Source organism: Melampsora larici-populina (assembly GCF_000204055.1).
Source record: "Melampsora larici-populina 98AG31 unplaced genomic scaffold MELLAscaffold_2, whole genome shotgun sequence".
Lineage (NCBI taxonomy): Eukaryota > Fungi > Basidiomycota > Pucciniomycetes > Pucciniales > Melampsoraceae > Melampsora > Melampsora laricis-populina.
In genome coordinates, this window is record NW_006768766.1 from 3,837,439 (window position 1) to 3,851,286 (window position 13,848).

A 13,848-nucleotide genomic window follows, 5' to 3' on the forward strand; every position below is an offset into this window, starting at 1 on the left:
ACGGCACAGCTCAGAATCCAGAAGCTTCCCTGCTCCTGTGGTTTTTACATCCAATTGTCTCCCGACTGATCTAATCAAGTGCTCCCTCACCTTTGAGTAAGAAGATTTTTCTATAAGAAAACTGGACTCTTCAGCCTGCATTACACTTCATTCCTCTTGTTCAAACCTGAATCATTTTGATTCTTTCCAAGTTGAAAGACTTCGACAATCGACACTCATCTCTTACCGTATACATAATCAAAAATGCTCCAAGTCTTTCTTAAGATCTCTATTCTACTCTTTTCCATGTTGATTCATAAAGTCTTAGGCGCTACCAACGCTCCTCCTCCCACTGTTCATTCGTGTAACATCAAGTTTACAATACTCGGAGATAGAGCAGGTATGTGAGATCATTAAAAACCATCATGCCTTTAGCCCTTCAGCATCATTCGCGCTCACGGCTAATCCAGACCACTTTTACGATCGCTCACCTTGAAAGAATGCACCGGAGGCGGTGTCGTGCATAACTGTGCTTATAAATCTTGCTGGCTTGCTGGTAAGTATCTCAAAAACTAATGTTAATGACCTTGAGTATTTCAAATCATTCAGTCAAGCTGATGATAAACTGGATTTTTTGATTTATACAAATTCTTTTATCTTAGGTCATCAATACATTTCAATGACGGAATGTAAGCTAGCAAAATCGACTGACAAAAGAACAAGTCATCAACAATGTGCTCAATATGAGTTTGTAAACAATGATCTAACTAAACCTCTCTATTTCAGTCAGTATTTTCAATCTCTTTAATTGATTTATCATTGATGGTATGTATATCGAAAAACTCTCTGATTCCAATAAATGTTTTGTTTCTTTTCGAAAAACTTTGAATCCCCCAAAACAAACCTTCAGAGTGTAGGAATCCTGGTCTTGTAGATTATATATGCTCAGATAATGCCAATAATATTGGTAAAATCTTGGGTCAGTTTGACTTTGTTTTCATTCAATTTCAGAAACAATCAATTAATTGAGACGACTTGGTTTTTTTCCAGGATGTTCCGATTGCTATTTGTGAAGAATGCCTTCAAAAGAACAACTCCAGTCTTTGATCATCTCATATCATTCCATAAAGAACAAATAAAGTCCCTTTGAAAGTGGTTTTGTATATTATATACTTATCTATCGAGATGTTTTCTATCTCAAGCTTTTAGAACGAGCTGAGCTCTCAAATAAATGTAGCTTAAAATGACTCTCACCTCTGTAAACTTACTGGGAAATAATTTGATCTGGATCGAATCAAAAACTCTTTTTGTTTTGCTTCAAACTATCACAACCCTGAATGAGAAAAAAAGTTGATTGAAATATGAACTTAAAATGTTTGTGATGGAAGGTTTGGACAAGGCACGCAGTTGGGACCTATGTCTACGGGGTGGAGTGTGAGCACGCGGAGGATAGCGTAAGTACATAACGACTTAACAGTTATGTACTCGAACCAGATGGAGCTTGAATTTTCCGTGTACAGGAAAATCTCACGCTTCCAAGTTCTGAATACGCTACTCCTCCGCAAGCTCAAAACTCTAAACTTTGATCATCAATCAAAATTTCAACAATCAATTTCAGCAAATAAGATTTGAGCATAGTTTTCGACGTAGTAGCGGAAAGAACTAGATACAGCATAAGATGGCAAGTAACGGAAACGAAGATCTTTTTCCTGAAGATAACGACCCAAGAAGAAAGCTTCGAGCCTTCAGCAGGGCTCCATCAGTCCCGGCACAACATCAGCAACCACAGCCGAAGAAGAAAATAATGGGAAGAAACAGAATGAAGCCGAACAACTTCCGAACCCAAAACCGGTGAAGATTGTGGTAAACGGATACGGACAAGCTGGAACTCAAAGACAAAGAGAAGAAAACAGTCAGATGGAAGAAGATCAAGAGCAAGGTCAAAGACAACAACAAAGGAATGCGAACAACTCACAAGATTCGCAAAACAACAACCTCCCGGCGTCACAAAGCACTCCAGCCGAAACAAATTCGCAAAACCCAGCGTCGGCTAGAAGCGAACGAGACCCGCCGAATCCTTCCGTTCTACAAACGATTGAGGAAGAACCACGGCGAGAGGAGCAGGCACCACGAAGTGACAGCACCCTAGAGTATGTAGAGAACGATCATGAGAGAGAAGAATCAAGTGAGGAGGAAGAGAGCTGGGTGCAAATCAAGAGAGTGAAGAAAGAACCTGGGGATGATCAAGAAAGTAGGAGAAGAGTACTTACAGGTCTTATTTCAAGCCCTTCTTTAGATAAAGGTGAGGAACCTAGTCCAAATTCCTTCCTCCTTCAGTCCTAGTTCCATCACATCCCACTATTCCTTCCCCCTTCCCCATCTGTGTCTCCTTCACCCTCCATCTACGGAGTGATCTACGCTTTCTTGTCCTTCTGTAACCAGCTAGACATCAGAAGTTGTCCCGAGGAAACGAAACAACCCGTAACCGCGTTGATGACCTGACAAACAATGATGAGAGAATCTGATGAAACTCGAGACACCTTGGTAGAAGCCAGCAATCAGGCTACAATACGTCTAATGGTTCTGAGCACCGTGACAAAAGGTAACACACCTATAAAGGTGATAACAAATAGTGTGTATGATAATACGCCAATCTTCCTCAGTGAACTGGTAGTATTTATTACATCAATGACAACAAAAACTAACCTTGGTAGAAGCCAGCAATCAGGCTACAATACGTCTAATGGTTCTGAGCACCGTGACAAAAGGTAACACACCTATAAAGGTGATAACAAATAGTGCGTATGATAATCTAAACAACATGATAGAGTGAGTTATCTGCACTACATTTAACAAAGATGTGATGTAATAAAATGGGAAAGAGCTTACACGCCAATCTTCCTCAGTGAACTGGTGAGGAAGAGAGGCGTGTGCGGAGTGTGTGATCTAATCTAGATGTGATATAGTGATGAGATTTAGTTAGGTTAGAAATCTTGATGAATTAGGTCTGAGTTTGAAGAATTAAGTTTTGTATTCAATTATAATTGAGTTTGATTTAATGTAGTTTGAGTTGAAGATAAGATAATTTGATATGATGTAGTTTGAGTTGGAAATAACATAGTTTGATGTGTTTGAAACTATACTTTGTATTCCAACAAATGAAGCCCAACAAGGCAGTGTCAGAGGCCCCATAACGGCTAGTCAAATATAAATGACAAGTGAAATATCACTAACCTCACCTCATACCGGTGGGAAGACCCTACGAGAAGCCCCCATAACGGGCTTGGGGTACGGGAAGCTGTCCAGTCCATTCCTTCTTAACGAGATTAGCGGAAGCACCAGACAATAAACACGAAGAGGAACTTACATGTTTCCTTCCACCCCGTTTAAATCCATTCAGGGAAGCAACATGGGCAACGTGAACCGACGCCAGGCCCTTCGGGCCCCTCGCAAGCCCAGGCAGCAGCCTTACTCGAAATCCGATTGGCTCTTGACGAGAACAATTTCGAGAAACACGCCGAACTGATGACGGCCTACTTGTTACGGTACAATCCAGAAAAAATGCAAGTCCTGGCGGTAGAAAGAAGAAATCAACCCCCTCTCCAGCCACGGGCTAACGAACAAACCGGAACGAGCAAACATAATGCGACCGAGCAACCGAGACCAGAGGCTAGAGTCGGAAACGTGATTGCGGATGTAAATCCAAAAAGACCGAATCCAGCGAAAACGGCGGCAAAGAACATCCCACAAGGTCGGCCAATGTCTGATGATGACGAAAGCGAGATCGAGCCAAGACGCACCGGAGGCGATTTCGTGGAGAACGGAATTGAATTTGCGGATGGAAAGGTACCGAGCCACCACATGACGCAGCTAACAGTTTTCTGGGACAATTGAATTCGAAAAATCAAAGGCTATGTCCCTGTCTCCATGTTCAATAAAGCATGGTTAGAAGCCAACCACAACATCGAAGGAAGGAAAGCGTCGAAGAAGAAAAGCAAAAACGACGACGAAGACTCTGATGACAAGAAGTATGAAGGTTTAACTTACCCGGTGGAGCTGAGATTGACGTACGGAGACTGGGTGACTTGCTTCAACTTGTTCCTGGATTACTTGAAGGATTGGTTTCACTTCAAGAAATTAGTTCTGAAATTCGAAGGCCATAAGAGGAATGTCGAGAAGGTCAAAGCTGAAAATGATGACAACTGGATGGTAGCACTACGTTACGATATCATGATACGACGTCAATTTTGGACGACGAGAGTAGAAGGCGGGAAGGTCTCAGACCCGTCAGTGAGACAAAAGAAAATAGAGGAACAGGCTAGACGTACAGTTGATAAGTTTAGGGAATGGGACTGTCACGACAATCCTTACGCCAAAGGAGGGAAACGACAAGATCAGGACCCTCAATTATCAAAAATTGTGACAAAAGAGAAGAATGAAGCATACGAGAAATCAGAGAAGAAAGAAGAGTCAGCTAAATCAGAAAAAGACGATAACTCCGGTTCGAGAAACGCAAGTAGAGGAGGTTTCCAAGGAAGAAGAGGTAGAGGCCGAGGAAGAGGCCAAGGAAGAAACAACTTTCATCACCGTGATTACGATCGATACGACAAAGACGACGACCGTGAATCGAGCTACCGCCACAGAGGTGGAGGTGACCAATGGTCCCCAGGGCGGGACAGTAGGTCCAAGTCGCCGACAAGACGAACACGCTCCCCGCGAAGATATGACCGTGATGACCGAAGAGACCGGTATGACCAAGAGGAGAAGAGAGATGACTACAGATATTCAGGTAGATCAAATCATAATCATAAGTCTAACGCGAAAGACGGTTCGAAGAAGAAGTGAGTCTTATCAGATAGAGACAAGAACCGGTGGATTTGCAATAGAAGCCTTAAGGCAACAAGTAGTGCAGACGCTGCGGCACCCACGCCCATGTGCCCTCACTACACGTCGTACATGCACCACACCCCTGTCCCACGTCCCCTTGACCGCCCCCTTGACCCAAATGTAAGAGTGAGTAACTTACGGGAACAATTACCTTACCTACCCTTTGCCTAGCAGAAGCCCATCCCTATACGACAGCTCGTATTCTGAAAGATTGACGTCCAAAGACGAAGAGTTCTCAGACAAAAACAGCGACTACTGTAGTCTGAGATGGTCCGATGAGAGCTCGTCGGAAGGATCAGTGAATGATAGCGGGAGTGAGGCAGAGAGAAAAGAAACAGCTGAAGAAGAAGAAAGACTAAAAAGCTTACATGTTAGAAAGATCCATCGCCCAGAAGACGGTAGACCGTGGCCTTGCAGAGTACGTTGCGAGATGGATGTAAGAGAGTGGCAAAGACGGCTAGAGTCAACAAACCTCTTAGAGAAGTACGAGGACGTCATCGACGGGTTCAAGTACGGTTTTCCCCAAGGGATACCAGAACACAGGATTGGGAAGCTACCATGGTATACCCCGGATAATCACAAGTCAGCAACAGAAGTTCAAGAGAAGATAAAGAGAACGTTAGAAAAAGAAAAAAGAGAAGGTAGAATTTACGGACCTTTCTCACACTCGCAAGTAAAAGAATGGTTCCTGTTTTTCAGGTCGAGTCCGATGGGAAGTACGATAAATGGTGATGGGACGTTTAGAGTGATCCACGACCTATCGTACCCAAGAAGAAAGAAAGGCACACCATCAGTAAATTCCTTTGTGAAAAAGAAACACTTCAAGACAACGTGGGACGACTTTGAGAGGGTAGTGAACTTCTTCAAAGACAACCCGGGTGTATGGCTCCTCGCCATTTTCGATTGGGAGAAGGCTTACCGTCAAATCCCAACAGACCCGGATCAGTGGCCGTACTTGATACTGAAGGATTTCAATAGGGGGTTATGGATCGACACCAGAGTGGCATTTGGAGGCGTGGCTGGATGCGGGATCTTCGGGAGACCTGCCGACGCGTGGAAAGAGTTGATCCAAGCCCAACTGGGGATACCAAAGGTGTTCCGATGGGTGGATGACAACATGCTGTTGAAAAGACCTGATTCGAACGTGACGATGAAAGATGTAGTCAAAATTAGTAACAGGCTCGGGGTAAAGACGAATGAAACAAAATACCACGAGTTTGGGTACAAGCAAAAGTATGTGGGATTCATCTGGAATGGCAAGTCACACACAGTCAGATTACCTCAAATTAAGTTAGACCAACGAGTGGATGAGGTGAAGCAAGTACTTACGACGAAAGATAAGATATCTTACAAAGCGTTCAAAGGCCTGGTAGGAAGGCTGTGCCATACGATCCTGATTCTTCCACATATGAAAGCTTATATGAGATCAATGCACTATTATAAGAAGGTATGGGGGAACCAATGGATTAAACGAGACCTTTCAGACGATGTCAGAGAAGACTTGAAACACTGGGACTATACCTTGAACAATTTTGAAAACCTGCGAATTTTACCTGAGAAAGAACTGGTAGAAGTCAAGTGGTATGGAGATGCCTCTACGTCATTTGGTTTGGGCGTAAAGGTTGGATCATCCTGGGCCATGTTTAGGCTACGGACGGGATGGCAAACCAAGTACCTGAAACATGATGAACAGCAAAGGAAAATTGCCTGGGCTGAAACCGTCATAATAAGACTGGGACTCCTGATGTTGCGAAAAAAGTATGAAACAGGTGGGAAGAGGTTTATCGTCCATACGGACAATACGACCACCGAAGGAGTAGTCAGGAACCGGAAATCGAAGGACAAAACAGTGAATGACAAGTGGAAGATCATTCAACACTTACTTACAGATTATCAGTGCGACATAAAAGAGGAAAGAGTGACATCGGAAGCGAATCCTGCAGACGCACTGTCGAGAGGGGATAACTCCGAAGAGAATCTTGACGAGCAAATCCGGGTTCCGATCCCCAACGACTTGAGAGGCCTCATTATACAAGAATTCAACCGGCATGAACCCGTCAATTTCAAAAACCAAACATCCGAAACCCAAAAATCCTCCGAATCTAGACGAACTTAAGACAGGACCAGATGGTGTGAGGAAAGTGTCAGAGGATCAGTTGGTAGAACATATTACAGGAGGAAGTTGGGTAGAGGAAACGATGAAGCTATACAATTCAGGTATCAAGAAATACGTAAAATTCAATGAACAAAAAGGAAGACAGCGAAGTCAATGCTTACCGGCGTCGAAAGAGCAAATCTACGAGTTTATACTATGGGCGAGCGAAAGGAAAAACCCAGAGGAAACGTCGAACGAAGCAGTGAAAGCTGATACTGTACGGAAGTACCTAGTGGGAATAAGGACGTGGCACAAATTACATCAGTGTCAGTTTCCGGACGTGGACGAAGACTTCACAAGGCTAATCTTAAGAGCATCCAAGAGGTATGAGAAGGAGAAGAAACAAATGAAGTCAGCACGGCCAAGTACAATCGAGACAAAGAAAAGTGGGGAAAAAGAACCAGTCTTGATATCTCACCTAAACCAAGTAGTCAGTGAATTAGAAAACAAAGGAAATAAAGCAACAGCAGTGGTAGCAGTAGCATTGACAGCGTTCTGGGGCCTAGCAAGATTAGGAGAGCTAGTGTCGGACAAACCAGAGAAGAGGATCCCAAATTTAAATGATCTAGCATTGATAAAGGAGACGGGTAACTTAGAGTTAGCGATTCATGAGGCAAAAACAGCAAAACCGAATGAGACTCAGTACCTGATTTTACGGAGACAACCAACTTCACTAGATCCAGTACGCGCCTTAGAACGAACGGTAAAACTGAACAGAGTGAAAAAGACCAACCCGTTATTCTCGTATATGAGAGACGGAGAACGATGGCTACTTTCAAAATCCGAGGTGATGAAATGCTTCAGTGAGATCTGGAAGAAAAGCGGGTCCGATGGTCCAACAGGGCATTCGTTCCGCGTAGGAGGAGCGTCAATCTTGCATTTCCATGGTTCCTCAATCGAAGCAATAAAGAAGCAAGGCCGTTGGGTCGGGTCCTCATACAAGAGGTACATCAAAGAGTACTCAGAAAAAGAAAAAGCTGACACGGTGAATACACTAGAAAAGTTGAAAGGCGTAATGAAATAGAATTTTTGATGAGTGAACACGCTGAAATCCCGGCTAATCTCCAAGAGATTTGCATTGGAAGCATGTGACGTAAACAATTAACGGAGTTTATAGTTCATAGATGCGTTAAGGTTTGTACTGAATAGAAGCAAGTACATTGAAATCTGAATGACAAGAAATGGGGGCACCGAATTCAGAGGGAGGGGTGCTGGTCAGAGCTCTGAACACGATGCCCAGAGAGAGGGGTCTGACAGCTCCTATCCTCTGCATCCGGTAGGAATCCCCCCCTCAGGCCTCTCATCCTTTTACTGGATTACTCAAGGCAAACAATGACCCTTGAGAGTCTAGTTGAAGACCCGAGAGAGGCCCCGAGGGGCCCCCCCAAACCACTTGTCTCCCCTCCTAGACTAAACCAATAGCCTAGAAGGGACGGCAAGTAATGGGATTCTAGTAGAGGTCCGACACTGCAGTCCCAACCTTACAGAGAGCATATTGCTCAAGCTATGCTCACACTCCAATAGAGGAGTAGATGGAAGGTTCGGACAAGGCACGCAGTTGGGACCTATGTCTACGGGGTGGAGTGTGAGCACACGGAGGATAGCGTAAGTACATAACGACTTAACAGTTATGTACTCGAACCAGATGGAGCTTGAATTTTCCGTGTACAGGAAAATCTCACGCTTCCAAGTTCTGAATACGCTACTCCTCCGCAAGCTCAAAACTCTAAACTTTGATCATCAATCAAAATTTCAACACCCACCCACCAACCCGGGGTCTGACAGCTCCTATCCTCTGCATCCGGTAGGAATCCCCCCCTCAGGCCTCTCATCCTTTTACTGGATTACTCAAGGCAAACGATGACCCTTGAGAGTCTAGTTGAAGACCCGAGAGAGGCCCCGAGGGGCCCCCCCAAACCACTCGTCTCCCCTCCTAGACTAAACCGATAGCCTAGAAGGGACGGCAAGTGATGGGATTCTAGTAGAGGTCCGACACTGCAGTCCCAACCTTACAGAGAGCATATTGCTCAAGCTATGCTCACACTCCAATAGAGGAGTAGAAAGATGATCAATCATACACAAAGAACAATACTAATCTTTACGAGCCAAAGTGATCATTTCCTGATGTTTAAGACCATATCATGGTATATTTAAAGCGTCTTCAAATATCTATACCAGTCTTGACTCTATAGTGAAAGTATCTGACAACAGATTTTAAGAAAATATTAAACCTTATCACTCAACTGGTATGATTCTCTATTTCAGATCTTTTTCTTTGCCAACAGTCAAATTAATGCTGGCCATATGTAGATCCCATGAAGCTAAAGTGGAATGACAAAGCGGATTTAAGTGATGTTTAGAATGCATGAATTCAGTGACGTCAAGAGACGAAAGAGATGAACTCTGATGAACTGCGAAGAGTAAGACTAGATATTTGAGTTGATGATCATGCATCACATCAAGCTGAGGTTGAAGCACAAGATATTCCTGGTGGAGAGCAGGAGATGCAAGACCGAGTCATGGTGAAGATAATGAATCCATTATCCCGGCAATTGATTTTAACCTCTACCTGACCAGAGTAAGATGATATACGGTGTACGTATAGACTCATAATGACATATAAACATGACATGGATAAAACATGTAATTTTTCCATGTCATGTTTGGTCGAAATTCATCCCCAAGCCAAATACCGTACGACACGACTCATACTGACACACATCGACATGGATTTTTGATTTACAAATCCCATGTCATAACATGAGTCATGGCGGATGGTCTGACGGCCGAGAAGTGTCATACTGACAAACAACATGACACCATATCACATCTAATAGCTTTACCCGATTCACCACCGGTACATAGGTTTCATATATGCCTTTTGTTTATATATCCACTCTTTTGCCGCACCTTTCAAATTGTATCACTAGACTTTGGTCACATATCACAAAATAACATAAGCCATCTATCATCTTCATATTACCACAACCCCTTCATAAACATATTCCGTGAAGATGTCTAGCATCTGCAAAAAATGCCACATTAACTTAGTCGAACAACAATACACCCAATTCAAAATATGTGGAGACTGCCTCAAGAAGCTTAGCGATGATGTACCACCTGCCACTACCACCGCCAATAATCCGCCAAGTGCTTCCGGAAATCATGCATTTAATAATCACATATCAGTAGTAGACAAGAAGAGGGATTCACAGGCACTTCGAAACCACTTTGCTGCAGCAAAATCACAGCAACGTCAAGGGCTCTCATCTTTGTCTTCTGCTTCAAATCAACCAAAAACAACAGCCACTCGACAATCATACACTTTCACTGCGAAGTTGGCAATGTATCACCGTGGCCGTATCAGTCAAACATTCTTTCCTCACCATGCAGCAAAAATTGAAATGACAATCACTGGAGTTGAATCTGATCAGCTTCTCTGGATCAAAACTTGCCGTCAAATCTTTGAACAGTTTTCTAATGAAATACAAGACATAAGGAACAACATTCCAACATATCCACTCTTCTTCCAATCTGATTACTTCTATATCACATCAACTACTCGTCCTCCTGTTAAAATCACCGCTGAAAAGATCAAAGAATATCTCAGTAACACGCGTAATGGACTTGAGCTTATCTTCGAGGGCGATAAACACGACAAGGATTATCCTCCAGCCAAAGAAAAGCTAAAAAAAAAGAAAGTAACTAGAAAAAACAAACACACCAAAAAACAAAACGAACCTTCAACTTCTGAAGAAGAACTTGATAGTGTTTCCAGCTCAGAGTCCTGTGTAAAAAAGCGAGCAAAGAAAACTAAATACAATGCACCAGCCTCTTCTTCAACCAAGATTTCAGATGATTCCAGCCCAGAAACTCTAGAACTACCAAGCAACATTCTTACAATACAAGACCAACACAAGAAGAAACTATCCGTCTCAACCTCGTCTCAAAATCAAAATTCTCAGGCCAATCTCATGGCTTTCTTACCTTCAAGTACTAAAACGAATACATTCACCTCAAACAACGGATCAACACACATCATTCCAAGTCTTATACACAACATACCTATCTTAAAAACCGACTACAACCACCAAACAAAATTCACCACTCAGAAAGGTTTCAACTCGCTTCTTACAGTAAACAATCATTCTCTCGGTTGTATTGATAACAATATGCTCACATTGACAAATGAGGAATCCATTGGTGGGAATTCCTAGATTTTCTATCTTTGTCTATCTTCCAAATGCTAATTACCACCTTGTTAGGCGCCTTATCCACATTCAACAATCTTGGTATCACGGAATTTGCCACACCTTTTCCAGTAATATCTCCCTCAACACCTTCTACACCGATCAAGCTTATTCATGGACAAAAGCTGGTGCTCAAAGTTGATCCAAGTACCAAGTACCCAGGTTGGACGCCTGTCAATTTTAAATATCATGTATTTACTGATCAAGAGATAGGTAGAGGATCTTGTCGAATATGTTATAATGCACTTGGTGAAATGAATGGAAATGTTTGTAAGATGGTTGCAAAGCAGCTCATAACAAATGACACTGTTGGAAAAGAACTTCTACATCCATATACCCAAACTCAGCAAGTTTATATGGCTGTATCAAAGTATTTGAAGAAATTTCAGGCAGCGTGTGCCTCTTCAAAAGATAAACCACTCATAGATATAATCGCAAAATTACAGGTATGTATCATTAAATGACTTATATATATATATCAAACAACTGACATATATATTCTTTTTAGGTTGTCAACTCATTTGTGGCATATAGTGGAAAGCATGATGATCTTGATCCAAAGAATATCTGGTTTTTTGAAGAATCACTAGTTGATCAAGGGAAATTCCAGAAATACACTTCAAATGTATATTTCAAAACACGACAAGTTGGAGATCCAATTCACCTATGCATTGCCGCCTTCACCCACTATGTTTACAAGATTACATCACATAAACGTTTGGTTGCTGATTTACAAGGATCTGGTCTATATTTGACAGACCCGTTGATCCTCGATTCAAGGTGAGATAACATTCTGTTTTTTAACCAAATCATTTAGAATAAACTCAGGAATGGTTATGTTCTATTCTTTTAGGAATGCTTGGGTTGCTGAAACAAATACAGCAGAGCAGGGGTTCACCAACTTTGAGGACCAACATCGCTGTTATCCACTCTGTTGTCAATTAGGTCTTCCATTCCTTCCAAATCAATCATCTTCCCAAGATCATGAACAGAACCACGATAATGATTACATTGCTGAACATGTCAAAAACGGTGGTCGGCTTGATTGGAGTGAAAGTATGGCATCTTTGAATAACCTTCTGGAAGACAGAGATCGGGATGAATCACCACTATAGAGTAACAATTTAGATCATTTATTGACCATTTTTCTATAACTCTTGATTTTACATTCTCTTCTTTGAGTAACTCCATTGTGCTTATGAACTAAAAAAACCTATGTTGCCTATCATTGTTGTTCCTTTTCAATCTTTGACTCAAAAAAGCACAGAAATGCAGTGTTTAAATGGAATTGTTCTAAACAGCATTTAGTCACAATGTAATTCATTTTGAAATTTGAAATTCAAAATCAAACTTTTAAAACCAACTCCCGTCAATATACCTCCTAATCAACCCTTCCCAACTACCAACTCAAACATTTCATCTTTCAATTTTCTTTATTTGGGTAAGTATTTCAACTCCTTCTATCTTTGAATTACTCACATTATTCATCTTGGAACTCTTTTGTCCTCAATCACAATTCCACCTAAAAACTATTCAAATCAAACCAAAGAAACCACTGACATTCGATTTTCCCCAAATCACAATTTCATTTGACTCTAATCAATCTAGTTCATAATCAAACTGTTTTCTTCCTCATGTATAGTAATCTTCATTGATTAGTTCATCACATTTACACTGACTATCTTTGTTTTTGAATTTTCATAGTTATCGGTTAGGAAAAGATTCAGTCAACTTGAATCAACCTGACTCAATTGTTTCCATTTGATTTAATCTAAAACAATCACTTCCAAGCGATTCAACCGAATTGAATCGTTCTCATTTGATTAAACCAAAATCGATTCGTTCTCATTCGATTAACGAAAATCGAATCGTTCTCATTCGATTAACGAATATCGAATCGTTCTCATTCGATCAACGAAAATCGAATCGTTTTCATTTGATTCCAAGGATTCTTTCCATTTGATTCAACCGAAACGAATCGTTTCCATTTGATTCATTCTTTCCATTTGATTCAACCGAAACGAATCGTTTCCATTTGATTCAACTAAATCGAATTGTTTTCATTCGATTCAACTGAAATCAATCATCTTAACATCTAGCTGTCTATTCAAATCAAATTAGATTCATATAAACTCAAAACTCTTATTCTCAATTACTTCAAATTAATCAAATTATTGGATATTTAGATCATCTATTTAAATCATGATCATCATGTGAGATCAAACTTCATTCCTTCTTCCATGATGGTCAGATACTAGTACATAAAGGCAGAAGTCTCACAGGTCAATTGGATAGAGGATGGAATCAGATCTTGCATGTTCATTCTTCACTTGTGAATGCGGAACTACTTGATCTCCATTCCTCTATCAAATTGGCTTTGGATTATGATGATCTATGGTCACTGCTGAGGTTCAACTGTACTTGTCCTCCCCAAGGCTGGGTTGGCTTCACACACCAGATTCTTGTGGGTAGGGTTCAACACAGACCTTATGCAAGCCTAATCATCATAATCCAAGTGTGGGATGGAAGCTGAAAGTGGGTTACTATCTGACTGTGAGGGATCTTGAGCTGATGATC

The 13,848-nt window shown here is 41.6% G+C and overlaps 2 protein-coding genes across 2 annotated transcripts; both read left to right on the top strand.

Annotated features, from left to right (window-relative positions):
- Positions 1-243: 243 nt before the first annotated feature.
- Positions 244-1,052, top strand: MELLADRAFT_123565 (uncharacterized protein; the record flags this gene model as incomplete). The annotated part of the gene is made up of 5 exons (XM_007404464.1): positions 244-379; positions 479-535; positions 642-764; positions 890-958; positions 1,030-1,052. The coding sequence occupies 5 exons, from the start codon at positions 244-246 to the stop codon at positions 1,050-1,052; spliced, it is 408 nt and encodes a 135-aa protein (XP_007404526.1).
- An 8,983-nt stretch (positions 1,053-10,035) lies between these two features.
- MELLADRAFT_89410 (uncharacterized protein) lies at positions 10,036-12,386 on the top strand (the record flags this gene model as incomplete). The annotated part of the gene is made up of 4 exons (XM_007404465.1): positions 10,036-11,224; positions 11,287-11,717; positions 11,780-12,051; positions 12,125-12,386. The coding sequence occupies 4 exons, from the start codon at positions 10,036-10,038 to the stop codon at positions 12,384-12,386; spliced, it is 2,154 nt and encodes a 717-aa protein (XP_007404527.1).
- Between the last annotated feature and the right edge of the window lie 1,462 nt (positions 12,387-13,848).